The sequence below is a fragment of the Delphinus delphis genome, chromosome X, assembly GCF_949987515.2.
Source record: "Delphinus delphis chromosome X, mDelDel1.2, whole genome shotgun sequence".
In the NCBI taxonomy this organism is placed as follows: Eukaryota; Metazoa; Chordata; class Mammalia; order Artiodactyla; family Delphinidae; genus Delphinus; species Delphinus delphis.
The window spans coordinates 731,210-755,396 of NC_082704.1; the positions used below are offsets into that span (position 1 = coordinate 731,210).

At 40.9% G+C, this 24,187-nt stretch overlaps 1 protein-coding gene across 1 annotated transcript; it reads right to left on the reverse strand.

Moving 5' to 3' along the window:
* Nucleotides 1-953: 953 nt before the first annotated feature.
* VBP1 (VHL binding protein 1) lies at nt 954-22,323 on the reverse strand. Its single transcript, XM_060003084.1, has 6 exons — nt 22,192-22,323; nt 17,293-17,417; nt 6,893-6,959; nt 5,782-5,880; nt 3,288-3,426; nt 954-1,273 (listed from the first exon to the last, which is right to left on the reverse strand). Exons 1-6 carry the CDS (start codon nt 22,282-22,284, stop codon nt 1,203-1,205), a joined length of 594 nt encoding a protein of 197 aa, XP_059859067.1. The 5' UTR covers nt 22,285-22,323; the 3' UTR covers nt 954-1,202.
* Nucleotides 22,324-24,187: the final 1,864 nt, after the last annotated feature.

A 24,187-nucleotide genomic window follows, 5' to 3' on the forward strand; every position in this document is an offset into this window, starting at 1 on the left:
GATTTAACTTCTCAATTGTTTGCTTATCTATATTCCTTCCAAAGGGATCTTATGTTGTTTCTACAAACATAAGAGGTTCTTGGGACACGGCTAGTTATGGTGTAAGTAAATAAACTTTACGAGTATGTGAAAAGACCCATGTTAATTTTAGAAAGTATAACATAAAAAAAGGTACTGTGCCACAGTTTTAACTTCACTGTTTTAATATCATGAAATACAAGTACAAAACATTGTACAAGTATACTCTTTACTACATGGAGATGGAATAATACATTTGTGTTTTTACCAGAATCTGTATCACCCAGTACTAGCCACTGTACCAATGGCTTTCCATAGGGATCTTCTAACACTCTTACGAAGTTTTATCATGAATAAAAAAGCTCACAACTCCGTTAAACCATCACAGATTTATATTTATCTTAATATTCCTGTTCAGCTGCTTTGGGGAACTGTTAAGAGGTACAAAATCGCCTCAGGCAAGAGTTTTCAGTGCGTAATTTTGTTATTTCATGTTGGCCAAGATCTCCTTTATGTTAGCATTGCAAAGGCTCTAGGCTCTGTGCACTTATATCGGGTTAGAAAGCGTTGTCTCAATAGCCCTCTTACTGTTTAGGAATGCAAATTACCACTTCCTGAAAAGTACAGAATATTATAATAATTATTGGCTAAGCAGTAATTCATGAAACTGCATTTACACAGGACAAATAACAGCAATAGAGGACCATAAAGCCCCATGTGTGCTAAAGAAAAACAGTTTTTCAAATATTCAAACTGTTTTTCTTACCTCTAAACTGGTTTTAACCACATCACAAGTGAGAGTAACACCAGCCAATAAAGAAAAAGTAAAGTGTGCTAAACTGTCCAAAAAGTCAGCTTCTATAGCATATCTCACAGTTTTCAGCCATTTCAGCTAAGACTTTTCTTATAACAAACAAACAAACAAACAAACAAAATGATGAAAGCAGCATTTACTTTGTTGGAAATGCAAAAAATAAAAATAAAAATACTGCAAATTTTATAAAATATTTGAAACTAATTCTGTTTTTATAAATAAATAAAGTGGTGTTTATCTTTTTTTAAAGTTTTAATCATCATTCTTGCTGTTAAAAATTATTTAAAGTTATGGCAACTTTTAAGGATAAACTTTGGGGTATTTAAAATAACATGTTTGGAAAATTGAACCACATTTTTAATTGCCAGCATTATGCTTTGTTCTTGGTAGAATCATCTTTGTTTCTTCTTTTTACATCCCAATTATAAACCCTGGCCATATCTGCAAGAATTGTCAAAGAAAATGCAAATGCAATTCTAAAGATAACATTCAATGACTAAGTATTCATTCACACACTGAACCAAAGACAGAAATCACACACAAAAAATACTAGTGACTACAGCAAGGTGTAGTATCATCTGGCAAAAAAGGGAACAAAATTACACCAAAATCAGGTCAAGGCCTCAAATCAATAATTGTTTAGCATATCTAGTCAACTATGGTATTATATTTAACAAATACGTGCTTGACACTGTCAACAGTTTTATAGAGAGCCCTTCATCCATGATAGTTCAAAGGTAGTTCAAAGCATACACTGACATGTAATGTTTAAATTATTACAATTATCAATCACTTTATCTCTTACCCTGTTTGGCTAACAGGACACTCACGCAATTTATTAAGCATCTACATCTTTTCCTTTCCACAAACGCCACCCTGCAGGCCTTCACGTATCGATTATTTGTTTCATGGGTCATGCCTTTGGTGGTATATCCAAAATGCCACCATTGGACTAAAGGTCATCTAGATTTTCTCCAATGTTATCTTCTGGGAATGTTATAGTTTTGGTTTTTGTGTGTGTGAATGAAGTCTCCACATTACCAGTCACGTGCCAACTCCTGCTCTAGGCCTCAAACAGGCCTGCCTTCCCTCACCAACCACTCAACACCTGTCATGTGCTACGTGCTGTGGAGGAGAGAGAGAAAGTGGAGCTCCTACACTTGAAGAGCTCCCAGTCTGGAATGAAAAATAAATAAAGCACTACGTGCAAAGTGCACTGGGGGCACAGAGGAACAACAAAACACCCTGAGAGGACTGGAAAATGTCCAGAAATGTTCTGCTGCTTGAGCCGACATATGAAAGACAAAACAGAGGAACCCAGGTAAACAGGGGGAAATGAGTCTAGATAGGAGGAACCAAGTGTGGACAAAGGACACAGCACATTTGGGGGCTGAGAAAAACCGATCGGGGTTATTTGGGACTTGGGTGCACTGAGAGAGGGCCAAGGCAGGAAGCAGTCAGTGGCATGAGGTAAGACTGGCAGGAAGCACCTCACAGGGCGCCCACGTGCATACCTTACATGTAACAAAGAACACTGAAGCATTATAACCAGAGGAATAAAAAGAAGTGTGACTCAGTGAATTCATGGTGGAGACAGTGTAAAGGACAGATGTGAGGAAACCAGACTAGAAAACTACTGAGTCTAGCTTCTAGAAGGCCAAAATGAGAGTAACAGCAATGGACAGAGAGATTTACAAGGGAAAGCTGACAAGAATCTGGTGATTAGTCGGCTTCTGGTGATGAAAGAGAGAGGAGCGAAGGTCGACTCCCACGTTTCTGTGCTGGGTGACTGTGCGGGGCTGACGACTAGGCGACAGGAGCGCGTGAGCAGCTGGGTCAACATGCGAGCCCTCCCCCTCGAGCAGGATACCTGCCGCTGCCTGTTCTCTCTGCCTTAAATACAGTCTCAGTCCTATCTTCTCAAAGCCTGCTCTGAACTAATTCCAGCCCACACCTATCTTTCCCTAACTTTAAACTGCCTTGGTGTTGAGTACATGAAGTGAACTTACTTATATTTTGCTGTGAGACGATCATTCAGCAGGTTCACATGTGCAGTTGTAACAGAGCAAGACTTCGCCACTCTTCTTGTTTTGCACTGATCCTCTCACCAGCCCATGCCCCATACAGCTTAGCACAGTTGCAGGAACACAGGAGACCCTTAATAAATACACTACTTGACTAGCTATGAAGATGTCTTGGGAAAATATTTGAAAGAAAAATACTCATTTGCTAAATCGTCTTGCTGTTTCCACACTTTCACACTTTAAATTCAGATTAGTCTACCTATAAAGTTATTAAATATTAGTTCCAAGTATGTCATTTACTACTCTCATAAAATCTGAAACTTAACATCAGTCTAAGAATAAGGACATTCTTTTCATTAAAGCAATGCATGTAAGAACGTTGAAAGCATCTTTCTCCTTTCCCCCCTTTGCCTTTTTTTAGGAAAGGATACTGACTTCTGTGGTAGTAAACTGATCTCGAAGAAAGTCGAGGTCTTCCTCAAGAGAATCAAGATTCTTTGTGGCAGTCGATAAATTCTTTTCCAACAACGCCTGAGCTTCATCAATATCATATTCAAGCATTACATTTGCCTGAAGAGAGAAAAGCATGACAGTGTCCGAACACTTACCCAGTGCTTTACAGGTTGGAACCGGGGTTGGCAAACTATAGCCCTTGGGCCAAATCCGGCCGGCTGCCTTTTGTCCTAAGTTTTATTGAAACCCAGCCATTCTTTATTCACTTAGACTTGCATGCTACAGTGGCAAAGCTAAGTACTACTTGCGACAGAGACCGTGTGGTCTGCAAAACCAAAAATATTTACCCTCTGGCCCTTAACAGAACATTTACTGACTCCTGGGTTAGAGAATATATTCACACACATTTTATCATTTACTCGTCATAACAACCCTGGAGAGGCAAGTTACCTTCTCTACGGTTAAGAAAACAGAGGCTCCGAGAGGTCAGGTTACCTACGCTTTTGGGGATACTACATAAATGGAAGAATTACCATAAGAACCAGTACCTTTAGTTACCAAATCCTATCTTTCTACTAGCTCTATTGTGACACCAAATAGTATCACATTCAGATCAACTGAAATAGTTGTTTCTGAGCTTAAGATACCAAAAGTTTTCAAAAACATACATATTATCTACATTTGATCCATTGAGAGAAACAGCTGGCTTTTACTGCCCCCTTCCTACCTCCAGAGTAAATGCTGACACAGGGGGAACCATACTCCTAGCACCTGACTTAACACCGGGCATTTCCTGAACCACTTTCCTTATCTGGCAAATGGAATTTGAAAATTACTCAAAGGATTGTTGGAAGAATTAAATGAGACAACATGAAAGTGCTTAGCACAAAGTAGGTGCTACATTCTTATTGACTGAATATGCCAATCCATGATAATCAGAAAACTATAAAAATTCAGATAGGACTAAAAATATTCAGTGCAGAGTAAATGCCTCTCTAAAACCCGGACCCACAATCTCATTTCTCAATGACTGATGCTTCTTATTACTTTTTCTTTTCCAGAAAATTTCTACACTTTGCTTACTTTTAACAAGAGAAAATCGAATACATTTAAAAACACTTCATTCATGTCAAAAAACATCAATCATTCATTCAGGAAGTACCGTGTGCCAAGTACATCTCCTTAGTTGATTCACCCCTCAACTACTGCCTGATCGGCCTCTCTATTTGACGGTCTAATAGTCACCTCAAGACTGACATGCCCAAACCACAACTCCAAGTCGCCCTGCAAGCCTGTTAGTCCTCTGCCTGTGATATGAGTTACAAATATTTTTCCTGTTGATTGTCTTTTGACTTTGCTCATGGTTTCTGAATTTTGAGGCCTGAAAAACCATCCTTATTTCAGGGCTCTAAATAAGTTACCTGCGACTTGGCCTACAATTTTGATGGTGTCAGTATTTCATCACACATTTCAAATGTGATCCACTTGGAATTCACCATCGTGTGAGGCGAGCTCCAGCCGTAATTCTCTCTCTCTCTCTCTCTCTCTCTCTCTCTCTCTCTCTCTCTCTCTCTCGAGAGAGAGAGAGAGAGAGAGAGAGAGAGAGAGCTCCCTGTTGTCCCAGTCTAGTTTATGAAATCACCTTATCCCCACTTGCTGACTAAATGTGTGCCAAGGGAAAGAGAAACAAAGGACAATAACCCTTAGGATTTGGGCTACTGGGTGGACAGCTGTTCCATTTACAGAACTAAAACTAAACAAGTACGGGAATTATGCTTGTAGAAATAAATGTACAAACTCTGAAAAGATTACAGCTAACAGACATCAGGAGGAGGAACTAAGGGACAGAGAAGTGAGTTTCCATGTACGAATCTGCCTATCTTTCATGGCACGAGACTGCCTCTCAGGGATGACTCTACAGGATAGCAAGCGGAAATCCTCCCAGCTGGGAGAGCTGAGAGCAGTCGTGACTGGCTGCTTTGTATGGGAACTTGCCTGAGGTAACAAGACCCATGGATAGCTAGCTGGACAGTCAGGAATGGCTTGGCTGGTCGATCATGGGACTGAGAGGAGTAAAATAGGAAAAAATCACAGAGAAGGTCTGTGAAATCATCAAAATTGAAATATATGATTTCTAAAAATGGGTTCTAACCTCAAGGTTTTTGTAATAATCCTTGCCCCCTCAAATTTAGAGAGCTCTTTCTAGAACTAACAAAATCTGATGATGAAGAAACATCTATCTAAGGTTCAACAGCACCTTCTGTTACATTTAAGAGCTAAAGCATTAGTTGGAGGGGAAGCAGGGTTTTGGTCCGTTTTGTTTTGATTGGGAGAGACTCGAGCATGCTTCTGCAGCTATCTTCCTCACACTCCCGATCCCCCTGAATGCCACCCCTTCATTCCTTCCACAGCTTCAACAATAATGCTTTACAAATGTCAGCCAAGGAAACTGTGGCTATTACATTTACTTACCCCCAACCACAGACACACTTTATCGGTAGGAGGAACTGAAGCTTTGCAATACAGGTTATCTGCCAGTAAGAACCTGGTCTCCAGTGAATTGGTGGACTCCTTCAAAAAAAATGACAGTACTGTAAACAGTCCATTTTCACACCAAGGTTATAAGGAAGAGATCACAGAACTGAACCTAAGCCATTTAAAACAGTCCTATCACACAGACTAAGTAGAGTGGTAAAGAAAGGAATGCTGGAGCCAGACGGGTGGGCAGGGAGGCTCGTGCGTCCTGGCTCAGCTACTTACTATAGCTCTGAAGGCTGTGGCAAGCAGAGTTCTCACACACTCACACCCCCACACACACACCCGCCCCCACACACCCCAGTCTCACACCCCTCCCCGCCCCCACACACACCCCAGTGCCTGGCACAGAGTAAGCACTAGACAAGCGCTATCTATTATTACTTCATCAGTGCTTCGTGCTCAACAACCAATTTTCTGAAGCCTCTTATTAAGTTCATGACATAAAAAACATACTAGAAATGTAGTTATTCTACCAGTCAAGTAATAAATCATATATACATACACATACTATTTTAAATACAATATACTTATGACATTTAATTTTTACAGTCTGCTTATGTAACGAATACTGGATGAGGACTTGGAAGTCTCAAATCCAGTTCTGCCAGGAACTAGCTATGTAACAGTGCTCAAGTGTAACCTCTTTGCAAATGTTGCCTCAGCTGTGAAATGAGAACCTGAAACGTCATTTCTAAAATTTTTTCCAGCTCTGTAAGTACTGGACTCACTCCTTATTCTTAGAGAGAACAATAACAACAACAGAAACTATTAGATGCTGCTCAAAATGACATTTTCTTTTTGTACTTAAAAGAATTTCAAATTGCATTTAAGTTCTGCAGATACTACATATAAGTAAAATACCCCAAGAAGTGTGGGTCCTAGAATTAAACCTGACTTTTGGCGGAAAGCCACATGTCTCACTGTCTGTGATGTCAGTACACGTGCTCAGGACTGGTTCAAATACCAGTGACCAAGGAGTCAAGGAACACATGTCTCTGCTGAAGTATCCTGGTTTGCTCATGTTTACAAAGAAAACTGCACTTACTTTTTTCTTCTGCATGTACTTTAGAATTTCTAAAGTCTGCTTAATTTCAGGAATCTGACCTTTTAGCCTGTGAATAAGAAAAAGGTTAACTTAGTATTTGGCATCAGGACACAGTCTTACTAGCTTTGCATTTTCTACTGATGTGTTTTGAGGACAATTTATATATATGAAATATTTAAGATATTTTATCTGTAAGATATTTAATAAATTTTGTTTATTAAAATATTTAAGATATTTCAGACATAAATATTTATTAAAATATTTAGATATAATAGCAAATATTTACGGAATGACTACTGTGCACAGAGTCCTATTCTATACGTCAAACCCCCCATCATTAGTTAACATTTCTAGAGAAAATCATATTCCACAGAGGTGATTCAGAGGTTCTACATTTAATTAGAATTGCATTTTAAATACTCATTTTTAAAATAACATGCATTCAAATATTATATTCTAAATTGAAAACCACCAACTCCCTCAGTCACAGGCAGCTCAGCACCAGCAAGTGCAGGGACAGCTTCTCAGGGCCTGCGCTTCCCACACTGTAAAAGCACTTGAATACCTAACACACCACAGCAAGATATAGTACAACTTTGCGATGCTTTTAAGCTTTGGGTAATTTTTCTTTAACTTTTATGTTGAAAAATACTTTCTTTTCAAGTTAGGTAACAACTGTTCTTAAAATTATAAATGGATCACTGTTTGAACACACGAAAAAACTTAAGAAAACGATGGACATGATGAGACTGATCAGACTCAACAGTTAAGTTATATTATAGCTACTAGAAAAACAACTAGCCTGGAACAACTGGACATCCACACATAAAAAACATGAATCTAGACATAGACACTACACATTTCACAAAACTTAAGTTCACATGAATCACATACCTAAAGGTACAATGCAAAACTATAAAGCTCCTAGAAGATAACACAGGAGAAAACCTAAACGACCTTGGGTACGGTGATGACTTTTTAGATACAACACCAAAGGCACAATCCATGAAAGAAATAATTGACACGCTGGACTTTATTAAAATTAACAACTTCCACTCTGCACAAGACCCTGTCAAGAGAACAAAAAGACAAGCCACAGACTGTGGGAAAATATTTGCAAAAGACACATTTGATAAAGGACTGGTATCCAAAATACCCAAAGAACTCTCAAAACTCAACGATAAGAAAATGAACAACTGGATTAAAAAAATGGACCAAAGCCTTTAACAGATACCCTACCAAAGATATACACATGGCAAATAAGCATATGAAAAGATGCTCCACATCGTATGTCATCAGAGGATTGCAAATTAAAATAACGAGATACCACTACACACCTATTACAATGGCCAAAATCCAGAATACTGACAAGTCCGGATGTTGGTGAGGATGTGGAGCAACAGCCCCTTTGGAAGACAGTGTGTCGGGTTCTTACAAAATAAAAATACTCTTACCATATGATACAGCAATCATGCTCCTTGGTATTTACCCAAAGGAGCTGAAAACTTAGGTCCACACAAAAACTGCACACAAATGCTTATGGAAGCTTTATTCATAATTGCCCAAACTTGGAAGCAACCAAGATGACCTTGGTAGGCAAATGGAGACATAAACTGTGGTCCATCCAGACAATGGAATAGTATTCACTGCTAACAAGAAATGATCTATCAGCCACGAAAAGCCATGGGGGAACCTTGAATGCATATGACTAAGTGAAGGACGCCAACCTGAAAAGGCTGCAGACTGTATGATTCCAGCTATAAGACACTCTGGAAAAGACAAAACTATGGAGACAGCAAAAGGATCAGTGGTTGCCAGGGGTTTAGGAGGGGGAGGGAGGGATGAACATGCTGAGCACAGAGCATTCTTAGGGAAGTGAAACTACTCTGTATGATGCTATAATGGTGGATACATCACATCGTGCATGTGTCCAAACCCATAGAATGTACAACACGAGGGTGAACACTAATGTAAACTACGGACTTTAGCTAATAATAACATATCAACCTTGGCTCATCAATTGTAACAAATGTTCCACTCCGGTGAAGGGTGTTTGTTGATAATGGGGAGGCTATGTGTGTGTGGGGGCGGGGGCTATACAGGAAATCTCTGCATCTTCTGCTCAAGTTTGCTATGAAACTAAAACTGGCCTAAAAAATAAAGCGTATTAAAAATAATTTTTAAAAACTACTAGCAACTAATTCCCAAATGAAATCAATCTCACTGACAAGAAAATAAGAGATAAAAATATGCTGAAAACACTCAAAGTCAAACTTAGAGAAGAAAGAATGAAACATTTTTAGCTCTTTTTTTGGATTAAAGCTGCCCAAGGCTTTAAAGTGTTTTGCATGGAAAAATGTGCAAAACAGTTCTGGGAGTCCTGTCAAATCACAATGTAATCTGTAAGGAAACAGACTAAGGATACAAAAACAAAGCTGTGGTTCTTTCAAAATACATTTAACAAAATATTATTAGAGATCAGCATGTAAACAAAATTTAAATATGATAATGAAAATGTACTTCGTGAATTATATAAAGGAAGTCACATCATGTGTGAAGAAGGTTAGCACAGCAAACTTTATTACAGCGTGTGCTACTGACCCGGCAAATATGTCAGATAAGCCTGCTGCTTAAAAAATAGTATCACTGGGGCTTCCCTGGTGGCACAATGGTTTAGAGTCCGCCTGCCGATGCAGGGGACACGGGTTCGTGCCCCGGTCCGGGAAGATCCCACATGCCGCGGAGCGGCTGGGCCCGTGAGCCATGGCCACTGGGCCTGCGCATCCGGAGCCTGTGCTCCACAAGAGGAGAGGCCACAACAGTGAGAGGCCCGCGTACCACACACACACAAAAAAGTATCACTATCTGGTAGTACAGCCCAGTGAAGATTTGAGAAACACACCCTTAGCATTGATTTTTTTTTAAAGCGTAGTTTGAAGGCTAATGTTCTATGAACTCTTTACAATTCAATATGGATATCGTAGATCTCTCAATTTTGCTTATTTTTGTATATGTTGATATAGGTAAATGCTAGAAAGATCTACATTGAATCATTTATAAAATATCTGATACACATATAACATTAGTATGTTCAGATCAAGTTTTTTGGTCATGTAAATGATTTCTGTGATTGACTGACAGATTGATTTATGGCTGAGTTGGGTCTTCGCTGCTGCACATGGGCTTTCTCTAGTTGCGGCGAGCGGGAGCTACTCTTCGTTGCACTGCACGGGCTTCTCATTGTGGTGGCTTCTCTTGTTGTGGAGCACGGGCTCTAGGCGCGCGGGCTCTGTAGCTGTGGCTCGTGGGCTGTAGAGCGCAGGCCACTGTGCAAGTCTGAGCAATACACCCTCCCCACCCTGCTCTGTCCCAAAAGATAGCAGCTCTCCTGAACTGTGTGTTTACAGTCCCTTTTTCACTTTTTCAAATAGTTTCATCACATTTATGTGTATCCCTGAACAATATATTCTTTGCTAGTTTCTTAGCTTAATACAAATGGTCTCACGTTGTATGCATTTTTCTGGGGTTTTGCTTTACAACTCAATTAAGTTCCTAAGATTTGTTCATTCATCTTCACTGCTGTGTAATATCCATTTAAAAATATAACACAACTTGTTTATCCACTTCCTAGCAACAGACACTTGGATCAGTTCCAGATCTTTGTCATTCCATGAACAATGGAAATCTCTAGGTTCTGGGAGTGGGTAGGGAAGTGAGAGGGAAGACAGCAGCTTAGAAGGGAAGTGGGTCAAGTCTCCAAAGGGGGAATTTAAGGCTAAAGGGTAGGTGTTTTTCCTCCCTCTAAATTGCTGTGGGTGAATCGCATTACCCACCCCATCACGGCTACCGGGCAGAAAAACAGCAGAATTGGCCAAAGGCAGGGAGAAGGTCAGGCTGAGGAGCTGAGAATACAGGTACTGGCCCCCAGCAGTTCCCCTTGCCCACTCCCCCTCCCAGGGGAGATGCCAAAGACAGAGGAACGGAAAGAATGTCCCAGAGGCCCAGAGGCCGAGGCACCTGGTAGGGGAGAAACAGCATTTGTCCAATGGCTGTGCTGCAGAGTGTAAACCCCACCCACCAGGAGGGACTTGAATTACTTCTGTTCCCACACACATTAATGGCCAAAGGAACTGATAACCCTGAGGGAATATGAGCTGATGGGGAAAAAAATGGTAATCTGATAAACTCAACTACAAAATAAAATAAAGACAATAAATTCGACAACCTGTACCAGATGAAATAAAATCAAATTCTACAAGATTATACAGAGAGTATTTAAAAATACTTCAAAGAGAAAAGACAGGATATTGGTAATATGAAGAAGAAACAAGTAGCTGTAAGAAGGACCAAAAATACTATGTATAAAAAGTGTAATGGTTGAAATAAGGAACTCACAGATATCCATTTAATTGCCAAAAGACAAATTACCAAAATAGCAGAAGACAGGAAATAATAAAGAGACAGGGAAGGCAGAATTAGAAGAGTCAACATCCATATTAAAAGGAATCCCAGAAGGAGAGAAGGAAAAAAATTAACAGATGACAGAAAAAAATGAAAAAATGATAATCACAAAATTTCCAGTTAGAGAAAGATAAAGCACATATAATTCATGCGTTAAAGAGTTCACCACAAGACAATGAAATACTAAATAACTTTTTTATATACCTATCAATAATTACTTTATTTATATATTTTTAAATAGATCTTTATTGGAGTATAATTGCTTCACCATACCGTGTCAGTTTCTGCTGTATAACAAAGTGAGTCAGCCATATGCATACACATGTCCCCATATCCCCTCCCTCTTGAGCCTCACTCCCACCCTCCCTATCCCACCCCTCTAGGTCATGGCCAAGCACCAAGCCGATCTCCCTGTGCTATGCTACTGCTTCCTATACAGCTGAAGGAAAAAGTTAAATGACAGGCTGCAACAAAAGATTTACAACACCTGTAAAGAAAAGGTTAGTATCCAAACTACACAGCCGTCTGCTGCAAAACAACTCAGTCAAGCACAGAAACAGTTTTTGTTGCACAGCTGGTATCACAGAGGTGAGGGAACTTTCAGAAAAAATAAAAGGGGATAAAACTGGAAAAGGCTTTGAGTTGAGCAGTGAGGACTAGAGAAAAGCAGGCATCTCAAGGCAGGTGACAATACCAGCTATAGACCTGAGCCTGGCCCCTGACGCTCGGCTCAACAGGGGAGCTCACATATTAAGTGCAAGAACTTGGAACAGGGCTCAAGCAGTCCAAGGCTGATGAAGACCCACAGCTCCTGCAAAAGCAAAATCGTCTATAGATAAAAGCAATCCACACAGGTATCCATGGTTACAGGAAGCTGACATATAGTCAGTTAAGGAAGAATTTAAGAAAGATATCCTCACAGGGCTTCCCTGGTGGCGCAGTGGTTGAGAATCCACCTGCTGATGCAGGGGACGCGGGTTCGTGAGCTATGGCCACTGAGCCTGCGCGTCTGGAGCCTGTGCTCCGCAACGGGAGAGGCCACAACAGTGAGAGGCCTGCGTACCGCAAAAAAAAAAAAAAAAAAAAAAAAAAAAAGAAAGATATCCTCACAAAGACAAATTATAGTCAGATAAAACAAAAGAGATGACAATCTTGAAAGTATACAAAAAGAAAAATTAGTTTATCTAAAAAGATTTAAAATAAAACCATATATTGTTTACATGGAACACCCTTAAATATAAATAATAAATAAGCTGAAAGAAAAGGGATTGGAAAAAATACACCAGGAAAATGTTAGCCACCACTCCTGGGTATGTATCTGGAGAAAACTATAATTCGAAAAGATACATGCACCCCACTGTTCATTGTAGCACTATTTACAATAGCCAAGACATGGAAGCAACCTAAATGTCCATCGACAGATGAATCAATAAATAAGACGTGTTACATGTATACAATGGAATATTACTCAGCCATAAAAAAGAACGAAATAATGCCATTTGCAGCAACATGGATGGACCCAGAGATTGTCATACTGAGTGAAGTAACTCAGACGAAAAAGACAAATATCATATGATATTGCTTATATGTGGAATCTAAAAAAAATGGTACAAATGAACTTATTTAGAAAACAGAAATCGAGTCACAGATGTAGAAAACAAACTTATGGTTACCAAAGGGGGAAGGGGGGAGGGATAAACTGGGAGCTTGGGATTGACATATACATACTATACATAAAATAGATAACTAATAAGAACCTACTGTATAGCACAGGGAACTCTACTCAATACTCTGTAATGACCTATATGGGAAAATAATCTAAAAAAGAATGGATATATGTATGTGTATAACTGATTCACTTTACTGTACACCTGAAACTAACACATTGTAAATCAACTGTACTCTAATAAAATTTTTTTTAAATGTTAGCCAGAAGAAAGCCGGAGTAGCTCTAAGTGTCCAACAAAACTGACTAAAACAATAAGCATTATTTTACATAGGGTTAAATTCACCAAGAAGACTTCGTAATTCTCAAATTGCATGCACCTAATAGAAAAGACTAAAAAGCTTTAAAAAAAAAAAGGATAGAAAATTGTTTCAGGTTAAGATGGCAGCAGACTAGCACTTGCACCTCTAACTGTTCACGTAGCAGAGAGCTGTTGAGATGATAGGAGTTACAGGGTTATTCCTGCAAGGGAACAAAGTGACAGGTGAGCTGATTTCCTGCAGCCACTTTTTACCAAAGAGTACATGAAGGGACATTTCTCTTTACAGAAATATGCCAGCTTATTAATAAATAAAAAATAAATAACTGAATTAGAACATCATCATTTTGCAACTCATAATTAATGGATCTAGGAATTCAGTATCATTCTAAGAAACAACTAGATACTATCTGCCCCTTAATGGAGAAACAATACACAAACCTACGAAGGAGTGTTGCCAAAAAACAAAAACAAAAAAAGAAAAAAAAACAAAAAAGAAAAACCTGACTATGAACAAGACTGCATATACAACTATCAACTTATAATAAACAGAAAGGGCAAAGAAACATACTTGAAAATCCCACAATTGCTTTGAAATTTAGCAACATACTTCTGAATAACCCATAGATTATGAATCTAAATGTGAAAGATAAAACAATAAAGCTTTGAGAATAAAACATTAAGAGAATATCTTCATGAACTTGGGATATTTCTTAAATAGGACACAAAAAGTACTAACCACTAAGGAAAAATTCTTAAATCAAACTACATTAAAAATAAAGGGTGATGTATATATGTCCATGCCACGGGTGTGATAGGGAGGGTTGGGTGGGAGGGAGGGAGACGCAAGAGGGAAGAGATGTGGGAACATATGTATATGTATAACTGATTCACTTTGTTATAAAGCAGAAACTAACACACCATTGTAAAGCAATTATACTCCAATAAGATGTAAAAAAAATAAAGGGTGATGACTCAAACAGTGTATCCACAGTGCTTCCATTTAAAAAAAGAAATCGGAAGCCTACCCTATACCACACATAAAAATAAACTTCTGATGGATTAAGAAGTTAGATATGAAAATGAAAAAAATTAAGACTTTAAGAAGAACACTTAGGAGTATGTCTTTTTGAACATGGAATACAAAACAGGATTTCTTAAACAATACACAAAAAGCACTAACTATTAAGAGAACTTTTGACTTAAAACATTTAAATTAAGAACTACTCATCAAAAGAAATCATAAGGGGAAAAAAAAGAAAAAGCAAGAAAAATTTCTCACATATAACCTAAAAGGACTAGTATCCAATATATAAAGAATTCCTACAAATAAAAAAAGACAACCAACCCATTATTAAATGAATAAAACTCTTCAAAAAAGTTTTCCACATTTGCCGTCTCCATCATTCTCCTTTGAACCACTGGGCCAACACTGTTCCCATCCAGAACACCAATGACTTCCACTTTGCTCAGTCCAAGTCCATTCTCAGTCCTTACCCCACTTGGGTGAGCCATCCGCAGCATTTGACACAGGTGATCATTCCCTCCTCCATGATACATTTTCTTAGCTAGGCTTCCAGAACCCCATGATCTCCCAGTTTTCCTGACCTCACTTAAAGTTTCTTTTCAGCCTTTTTTGCTGGTGTTCCCTCTTCTCCCTAACTTCTTACTGTTGCAATGTCCAGATCTTTGATCTTCTCTTCACTTGCATGCACTCTCTTGGTGATGGACCTCATTCAGTCCCCTGGCTTTAAATGACTCCCAAATTTTTATCTCCAACCCAGATCGCTCCCAAAATTCACATTCATATATTTAACCGTCTACCGAACACCTCCACCTGGATGTCCAAATGATGTCCAAGGCATCTCAAATGTGTCCAGAATTGAACTCCTCCTGATCTTCCCCCAAACCTGCTCCACCCACAGTCTTCTCAGATGTTGGTAACTCTCCCTTCCAGTTGCTCAGACCTGGGAGCCATCCCACATGCCTCCACAGTACTAGAGTTACCAAGGTAACTATGACACACGGATTCCCTCCGCTTCCCCAAGGCTTGGTCCTGAGGTCCATTTTCTTCTCTGTCTGTAACCTCCGTGCAAATGACCTCAAAGCCAATGGCTTTATGCTTCTTTTTCAAATAAAAATAAACTTTTATTATAAAAGCAATAAATGTACATTGCAGAAAATTAAGAATACAGGTAAGCAAAATAAGAAAAATGCTATTTCCCACCACCCAAAGATTACCACTGTCAATATAACATTAGTGTCAATTCTTCCAGGTATTTCTGTGCACACACACATTTTTTCCCCAAATAAGAAGAGATAATGTTCATAGTGTTTTCTATCCTTTTTCCTATTAACACCCCTCATCTGTCCATGTTGATGACTTTTCATATCATCTAACACCTAGCCCTATTCAAATTTCCTCAGTTGTCACCAAAATCAAATGAGAAAATATATCTAAAAACAAACTTTTGGGTTGTTTTTTTCTTTTTTTTTTGGTCATGCCGCATGGCTTGTGGGATCTTAGTTCCCTGACCAGGGATTGAACCCACACCCTCGGCAGTGAAAGTGCGGAGTCCTAACCACTGGACCACCAGGGAATTCTCATCTAAAGACAAACTTTTGTATTTTTGCGTAAGTGGTACCCTCACGCCCAGACTACCCTTCCTCACTGGAGCCTGCTTCCAAACTCATAACCAGGCTTCAAAATTCTACATAGCCATCTGCTTCTCTTGGAAGTTTCCCCTGAATCCCTCTGTCCCCCTTCAGATCACCCGTTCCCCTATGCTAACTCATTACTGTGCACCATAACTCCTTGACTGCTATACTCTGTACTTATTTAAATATCTATTATGCCCCTAGACCATAACCCTGTTGAAAGCAGATACTGGACCTTATTTCACCCAAAACAGTATCTGGCACCTATGAGGAATTCCATAAACATTCAACTGACAGAAGAATGCTGTCACATGTGCATAGCAGGTATCTGTAGGTATTCATTACTGTGGATTGATTTCGTAAGCTACTATGAACATACAGGGGAATAAAGGATCGAGAGCAAGAATACTTCTGCCCTATCACTTATGAAGTCTTGGCAAGGTCACAACTTCTGTGGGTTTCTCATCTCATCGGCAAAATGAAAAGAATGAACTAGACATTTAAGATGTTACGATCCTAGAAGCTTTGGAATAAGGACTTCAATATTCATTCTATTACGTTTGCAAAAGCATCTTTAGACTGACAATACCAAAGTGCTGGTGAGCATGAAGAACAACTGGAACTCCCAATACATTGCTGGTGGCAGTGTAATATGCTAAAGCCACCTAGGAGGACTTTTGGCAGCTTCTCATAAAATTAAACATACGCTTACCATACAAGTCAGCAATTCTACCCCTTGGATAATTACCCAGGAGAAATGAAAACAAATGTCCACCCAAAGGCTTAAAACCAAATGGGGAAACAAACCAAATGTCCATCGACAAGCAAATAGATAAAAATAGACAAAAACTGTGGTACATCCACATACAATGGAAAATGACTCAGCACTAAAAAGAAACTAATTTACTGATACACACAACACCACGGATGACTCTCAAAAAGCATTATACTAAGTGTAATAAGCCTGACGTAAAACAGTAGTTACTGTATGCTTCCATTTATATGAAGTTCAAGAACAGACAAAACTAATTTATGGTGAAAATAATCAGAACAGTGGCTGTCTCTGGGAGTGTGCAGGGTTGGGCGTAAAGGGGCAGGAGGAAACTTCCTGAGGTAACAGAAATGTTCCATATATTGATCTGGGCAATGGTTACAGAAGTGGATACATTTATCAAAACTCATCAAACTGAACATTCAACGCATAGACATTTTATCTGTATGCAAATTATGTCTCGATCTTTTAAAAGTCTAAGCTATACAATTTTCATTCTAAAAACTTAGAAATTTTGCACTTACCTCCTTTTCTTTTGAGCAAGGTTGAGCTCCATAAACTTATACTTCTGGTACTGTTCATCCAGCTTCTTCAGTACCGTATCTGCAGTCTCATTCCCAGGCTGTTTCATGAAGGAATCTACATCTTCCTTTAATATCAAAAGGAATACATTACAAATTTTAGAATTCATACCTCTGATTTTTGACCGCTTTAGCTTTATTTTTAAACATAAAAAGAGCTTGTGTTTCTTTTTCTCCAAAGGCTTGTTTTTAACTAAAAAAGTATTTATAAAAAGTTAGAGACCATTTCAGACAGTGCACATACATTGTGTAGCTAATTTATTATCCTTCCACCTTCCTCTTTTTATTTATATATAGGGAAAGAAAGATGACCTTGTCTGCTTTTTTTTTAACATCTTTATTGGAGTATAATTGCTTTACAATGGTGTGTTAGTTTCTGCTTTATAACAAAGTGAATCAGCTATACATATACATATGTCCCCATATCTCTTCCCTCTTGCGTCTCCCTCCCTCCCACCCTCCCTATCCCACCCCTCCAGGCGGTTACAAAGCACCCAGCTGATCTCCCTGTGCTATGCAGCTGCTTCCCACTAGCTATCTACCTTACATTTGGTAGTATATATATGTCCATGCCTCTCTCTCGTTTTGTCACAGCTCACCCTTCCCCCTCCCCATATCCTCAAGTCCATTCTCTAGTAGGTCTGTGTCTTTATTCCTGTCTTACCCCTAGGTTCTTCATGACATTTTTTTTCTTAAATTCCATATATATGTGTTAGCATACGGTATTTGTCTTTCTCTTTCTGACTTACTTCACTCTGTATGACAGACTCTAGGTGTATCCACCTCATTACAAATAGCTCAATTTCGTTTCTTTTTATGGCTGAGTAATATTCCATTGCATATATGTGCCACATCTTCTTTATCCATTCATCCGATGATGGGCACTTAGGTTGTTTCCATCTCCGGGCTATTGTAAATAGAGCTGCAATGAACTTCAAAGCTTTTGCACAGGAAACGAAACCATAAACAAGACCAAAAGACAACCCTCAGAATGGGAGAAAATATTTGCAAATGAAGCAACTGACAAAGGATTAATTTCCAAAATTTACAGGCAGCTCATGCAGCTCAATAACAAAAAAACAAACAACCCAATCCAAATATGGGCAGAAGATCTAAATAGACATTTCTCCAAAGAAGATATACAGATTGCCAAAAGACACATGAAAGAATGCTCAACATCATTAATCATTAGAGAAATGCAAATCAAAACTACAATGAGATATCATCTCACACCGGTCAGAATGGCCATCATCAAAAAATCTAGAAACAATAAATGCTGGAGAGGGCGTGGAGAAAAGGGAACACTCTTGCACTGCTGGTGGGAATGTGAATCGGTACAGCCACTATGGAGAACAGTATGGAGGTTCCTTAAAAAACTACAAATAGAACTACCATATGACCCAGCAATCCCACTACTGGGCATATACCCTGAGAAAACCATAATTCAAAAAGAGTTATGTGGGCTTCCCTGGTGGCGCAGTGGTTGAGAGTCCGCCTGCCGATGCAGGGGACGCGGGTTCGTGCCCCGGTCTGGGAAGATCCCACATGCTGCGGAGCGGCTGGGCCCATGAGCCATGGCCGCTGAGCCTGCGCGTCTGCAGCCTGTACTCCACAACGGGAGAGGCCACAACAGTGAGAGGCCTGCGTACAGCGCCAAAAAAAAAAAAAAAAAAAAGAGTTATGTACCAAAATGTTCATTGCAGACTTTGTCTGCTTTATACATCCGCCTTGCAGCACATTGCCTAGTCATGTGCCCTAGCCACGAAACGATTCAACAGGCTGTGTGCCAAAATTATAGATTTTATTACTGAAATTTTTAACTGAACAAGTTCTGCCACAGATATCATGCTAAATATCGTCATTAGGTTCCCAAGACAAGTCACAACTGCTTCCTTGAGTATCAAGTGGTTGAAATAAAGTAAGCCTAAAAGGCAAACTGAACAATCTTTTGTAACAGGAATAAATAAGCAAAAGAAAAGCAATAAAACTGAACTGCATTTTTTTAAATGTATACTGCACATGCTGGTCCTTGAAGCAAAGCTAGTTAATTAGGTTAAGGATCAGGAACTACGTGAAACTATATGGAAGCTTAAAGGAGATTCTGTAACAGCCTTCTAGTAGTTTAAAGAACTTTAGTCCTTCCTTGCAACTAAGTTATATTCAATTATCTCAGTTTCTGGGATCTCTACATCATTATTCTTATCCATGCTTACTAGCTATAAGGGAGTATTTTAGCAGAAACAAGGCAAGAAGCAAAAAGAAGAGAAACACAGCAAGGGAGTGAACTATGAAGCCATCAAGCTAGAGACTAAAAGAAATTGAAAAGGTGAGGCTGAGGCAATGGCTGAGTTCTGCATGGAGATGAAATGCATGCAGTTAAAATGCAGATAAATGCATTCTGGAGATAAAATGGAGATAGCATCTTCCTAGAAGGCTCACTGTAGGAAGAGAAATGTCAAAGTTTTTTAGCACATGTTATTAGAAGCTTAGACTCTAGCAAGGAGAATTAACTACTGCAGCATAAGTTTGTGGTTAAGAGACAGGGGCTGCCTGGTTTGAATGCTGGCTTCATCACATACTAGATGACCTTGGAAGTTATTTAACCTTTCTCTTTGGCTCAATTTCCTCATCTTTAAAAAGAAAAAAAGTACCTTTTCCTCACAGGGGATTAAATGAGTTAGCACGTGTAAAATACTTAGAAGAGTACACAACAGCTAGTAGGTGTTCAACATTAGATATGTATAAGTGTACAAAACTACAGGGAGGTCATATCTGAACTAGATGTTGAGAGATGGAGAGGTCAACAAATCGACAAGGGGGAAAAGGGACAATTAAAGCAGAGAAAGAAAACAAATTACTACATCAACGGGAATGGGGAAAAGGCAAGGTGTGACTTTTAACCACTATCAACACAGAAACTAATATATATTAAGCATCTACTTGCAATACTGAAAGCACAGTCTCTGTTTCTCAGGGCAACTCTAACTACTGTTACTCCTATTTCAGTTAAAGAAACGGAGGCTCAGATTGTAAAATAATATGCTCAAGATTAAGCAGCAACTGGGAAGTAGAGGCATGATTCAAACCTTGTTCTATTTAGAAACCATTGTTCTTTCTATAATACCATGTTATTCCAATTAGTTTAGGAACACACAAATATTTACGTAAACTTGGATTATTTATTATATCATATTGATAGAAATTTTAAGGTCTAGAAAAAATAACTTGTGACATTTTAGGGAAAATGCATTTTAAGGTAACAGTTTATAAAGCCCTTTGATAAAGTTTATCCTCCTGAATTAGATTTCTGAAGCCATCTCTTGCTGAGCACCATGGGTGTGGTATTTTAAGGCACTATGGAAATTCAATCAACACTTAGTTATGAGCTTATACTGTGTGTCAGGTACTGTGCTAGCGTCAGGAGAAATGACAGGGAGCAAGGTAATGACCTAACCTCCCTCCCAGTGGCAGAGCATGGCGCAGAAGTAGAGCTCTGCAGCCCCACAGATTGCCTAAGTTCAAAGCCTGGGTAACTCACTTACACCCTGTGTGACTTGGAGCAAGTTACTCAAGGGCTCTGTGTCTCTGTTTCAACATGTACAAAATGAGAATAACAGTATCTGCCTCTTAGAGTTTTGTAAAAGCATTAGGAAAGTGCCCGGTATTCAACAAATTTTCTCTCTTGTTGACAGTTACCTGGGAGATGAGTGGAAAGAAATAAATGGCACGGCTCAGGGAGAAAAAACAAAATAACTGAAGAAAATAGTACAAAACCGAATCATCAAATGCAAATATGCACAGAATGTATATAAAAGTGGTGTGAATAAAAGAATAAATAAAAGAAATGGGTCTTTTGAAGGTTGGAAGATACCAAGAACAAAAAGGTAGAGACAAGGCAATATAGGTACAAACCAAAAGGTTGAGAAATTTCCATTAAGATTTTATAGTAGTTCAGGCAAAACTGAGTGGAGAAAGGTGGGCGATACCGGCCTGGAAGGCCACTCAGGTTTTCTCTTATTATTCAAATAATATTCAAATACTATTTCGAGAACAGCCTTACGGGGCGGGGACAGGATTGAAAGCACTACTTTTTTCCCTCCGTTTGGCCTTGGGTTGGTCTCCCTGTTCTGTGAAGCCTCCAACAATGCACTCCCTGCTTCCTCTCTCACCTGCACACAATTTATTCTCTAAGTTGTTAAGACCATTTAGCTAAAAGCAAATGTGGTGACACAGGGGCTTCACTTAGACACCTTCTGGTGACCGCCCGTGGCCGACTGGCTGAAGCCTCAGGGGCCCAGCGGGCCACACAAGGCCTTCAAGGTCTCCCCGGTCCGACGTTCCCCTCCGCCTTCCTCCGAGGCAACTGGCCACCGCAGCCCTTCAACACACTAGGTGCCATTTCCTATGTTCACACCTGAGCTCCTCTGCCTGCTCACTGTACCCCGTCACCATCTACGCATCGCTCTCCCCGGCATCTAGGCTGACTCTCAAGCTTCTCACCGCCTCCGTTTTTCCGGGAAGTAGGGTCCAAATCCCGCGTCGGGGATGGGCTGGGGGTGGGGGGCGGTCCCTCAGAGAGGCCCCGCTCCCCCTCCGGCTCCGGAGTCCTTCGCCCCGCGCCACCCCCCATCTTCTGGGGCCTTCTCAGACCGCGCGCCCCACGGCGGGTCCTGACACAGCTCAGTCGGTCCTGGCACGGAGGGGGAGAGCGGACGGAGCGCTCTCTCCGCGGTCCTTTAGCTCAATTCCTTCCCCCAACAACCAAGGCCGAGCTGGGGGCCAAGAAGGAAGGGGTAGCCCACCGCGTAGCGTCAAGATACCGAGCACCAGCGTGTCTCTTACCACGAAAACGGCCTCAGGAATCCCCAGGTGGAGCCGCCGTCCGTTCCCTCCGGCCACTTCTCCCAAAACACAACCTTCCTTACCGGCCGCCATCTTGGGGAAGCGAGCGCGCGACTAACGGCCTATCGAGCGCCTGTAGCCTGGGGCCTGTGATTGGCTCACTCACAACGGCAGGCCCGCCCTCCGCTTGTGAGTCTGCACATTCATTGGCTCACAGGAAGTAGCCGCCCCTTACCCGTCGGACGAGTCGCCCAACCTGTGGGTTCTAATTGGTTGCGCGCAGGTGAGTGATAAGCGTGGAAGGACTGCCGAGGCGAAGCTGGCTCTGCAGGGAGGACCAATACCTAGTCCTGGGAAAAGGGATTCCGGGGGTTTTGTGGGTGGGCTGGCTGGAGGACCCTGACAATCGGGGACCAAGCCGGAACGGACCCCACTACCACCCCAGAACACGCGGCACTCTCCAGAATAGGCTTCGAAGCGACCCGATCCCTTCTCGGATTCAAGCGAATCCGGGATCTAGACACCACCACAGGGCCTGGGTCTCGGTGTCTTTCTGGGCCCACCATATTCACGAGCTTCCTGGCCCTCGAAGGGGACTTGTTTTGTGCCTACTTCCGGGTGGACCCAGTGGCTTCATCCTAATAAACACTCCGCCCATTTTGTCACAATTTACCGAAAGCCACCTTTGATCAGACTCTCACCACCCCAGCTCAAACGTTTTCAAAACTTCACAGTGTACATAGAAAATCCTAAGAACTCTTCCGATGCTTCTAGGCCCAACGCATTCCCCAAGATCATCCACCACTACAACCCTTTGAAAGCAAGTAATTATTCTTCGATCTGTTTTCTGACATCTAACCACCGTGTTTGTTCCTGCGTTTGCCTGCACTGTAGTGCTTCACAGTACACCGGTGCTTCATCCACTCACACAAAGCCTACCATGAGACAGGCCCTGTCTGAATAAAGGATAAATGTCAGTTTCCTTACTTAGTGGGGACACATATATAATAATAGTGATTAACGTTTAATAAAAACGAACTATGTGCAACTCACTGAGTCATGTTCTTTAAACCCCACAGCTCAGTGTCCCTAATATCACCCCTAGTTTGCAGACAAGTAAAGGGACTTAAAATGAATGATTGTTAAGATAATAGAACCAATATTATAACCATGACATACGGGGTAGGAAAGAAGCACAGGTGAAGACACTACGTAAGTCATATTTTAAAATGAGAATTACAACGCGTACCAACAAGGCTGTAGTAAAGATTAAATGAGATTATGTATGTAGAATACCTAATAAGTACTTGCCACACAGTAGGGCTAAAGCAATGAGGAAACTAGGCGAGGCTGAAGAAGTGCGAAGAGGGAGAGGATGAAACTGCAAAAGTGGAGGGAGAGGGGTGGGGCAAAAGGACTGGGGAGCCGGAGGGTCTGGAAAACTTGGGAGACGACAGGGCCTGAGGAATGAGGAGGGAAGTGGGGCCAGAGGTTGGGTAATGAGGAGGGGCTGAAGGAATGAGGAAGGTGGGTGGGACAGAGGACTGAGCTAGAGGACGGGTGCCAGGAGAGGGGAGTACTACAGAAAAGGCTGGAGCTGGAAGAGTAAAACAGTTGGGCGGACCTGTAGAACTGGAGGGATGTGAGGACCCTGGGGACTAGAGAGAAGGTAGGGGGTTGGAGGACTGGGGAGAGGGGCGGGGCAGAGGAACGTGGGCAGGACTTTGAATTGGACTGAGTGGTGAAGGCCTGGCTCCGACGAAGGGGTTTAGAGGACTGGAAAGAGGGCTGGACTAGAGGAAGGGGAGGGGTGGGAGCTGTAGAACTGTTGAAGGGGGCAGGGCTAGAGGACTGGGGAGAGGGGAGGGGTTGGAGCGGTGCGGAGATGGCTGGTGCCGGAGGAATGGAGAAATTGGGCAGGGCAGTAGGACCAGAGGGTGCCAGGGCTGAGGCCTTGGAATACGGGCGGTGGATGACAGTGGGAGCCTCTGTATAG

Coding starts and splice junctions, on each gene's coding strand:
- VBP1 (XM_060003084.1), bottom strand. CDS start 22,284: ATGGCGGCCGGTAAGGAAGGTTGTGTTTTGGGAGAAGTGGCCGGAGGG. Junction 17,418..22,191: donor TTCCTGAGGCCGTTTTCGTG/GTAAGAGACACG, acceptor TTGATATTAAAG/GAAGATGTAGATTCCTTCAT. Junction 1,274..3,287: donor GTTTACTACCACAGAAGTCA/GTATCCTTTCCT, acceptor CAATTCTTGCAG/ATATGGCCAGGGTTTATAAT.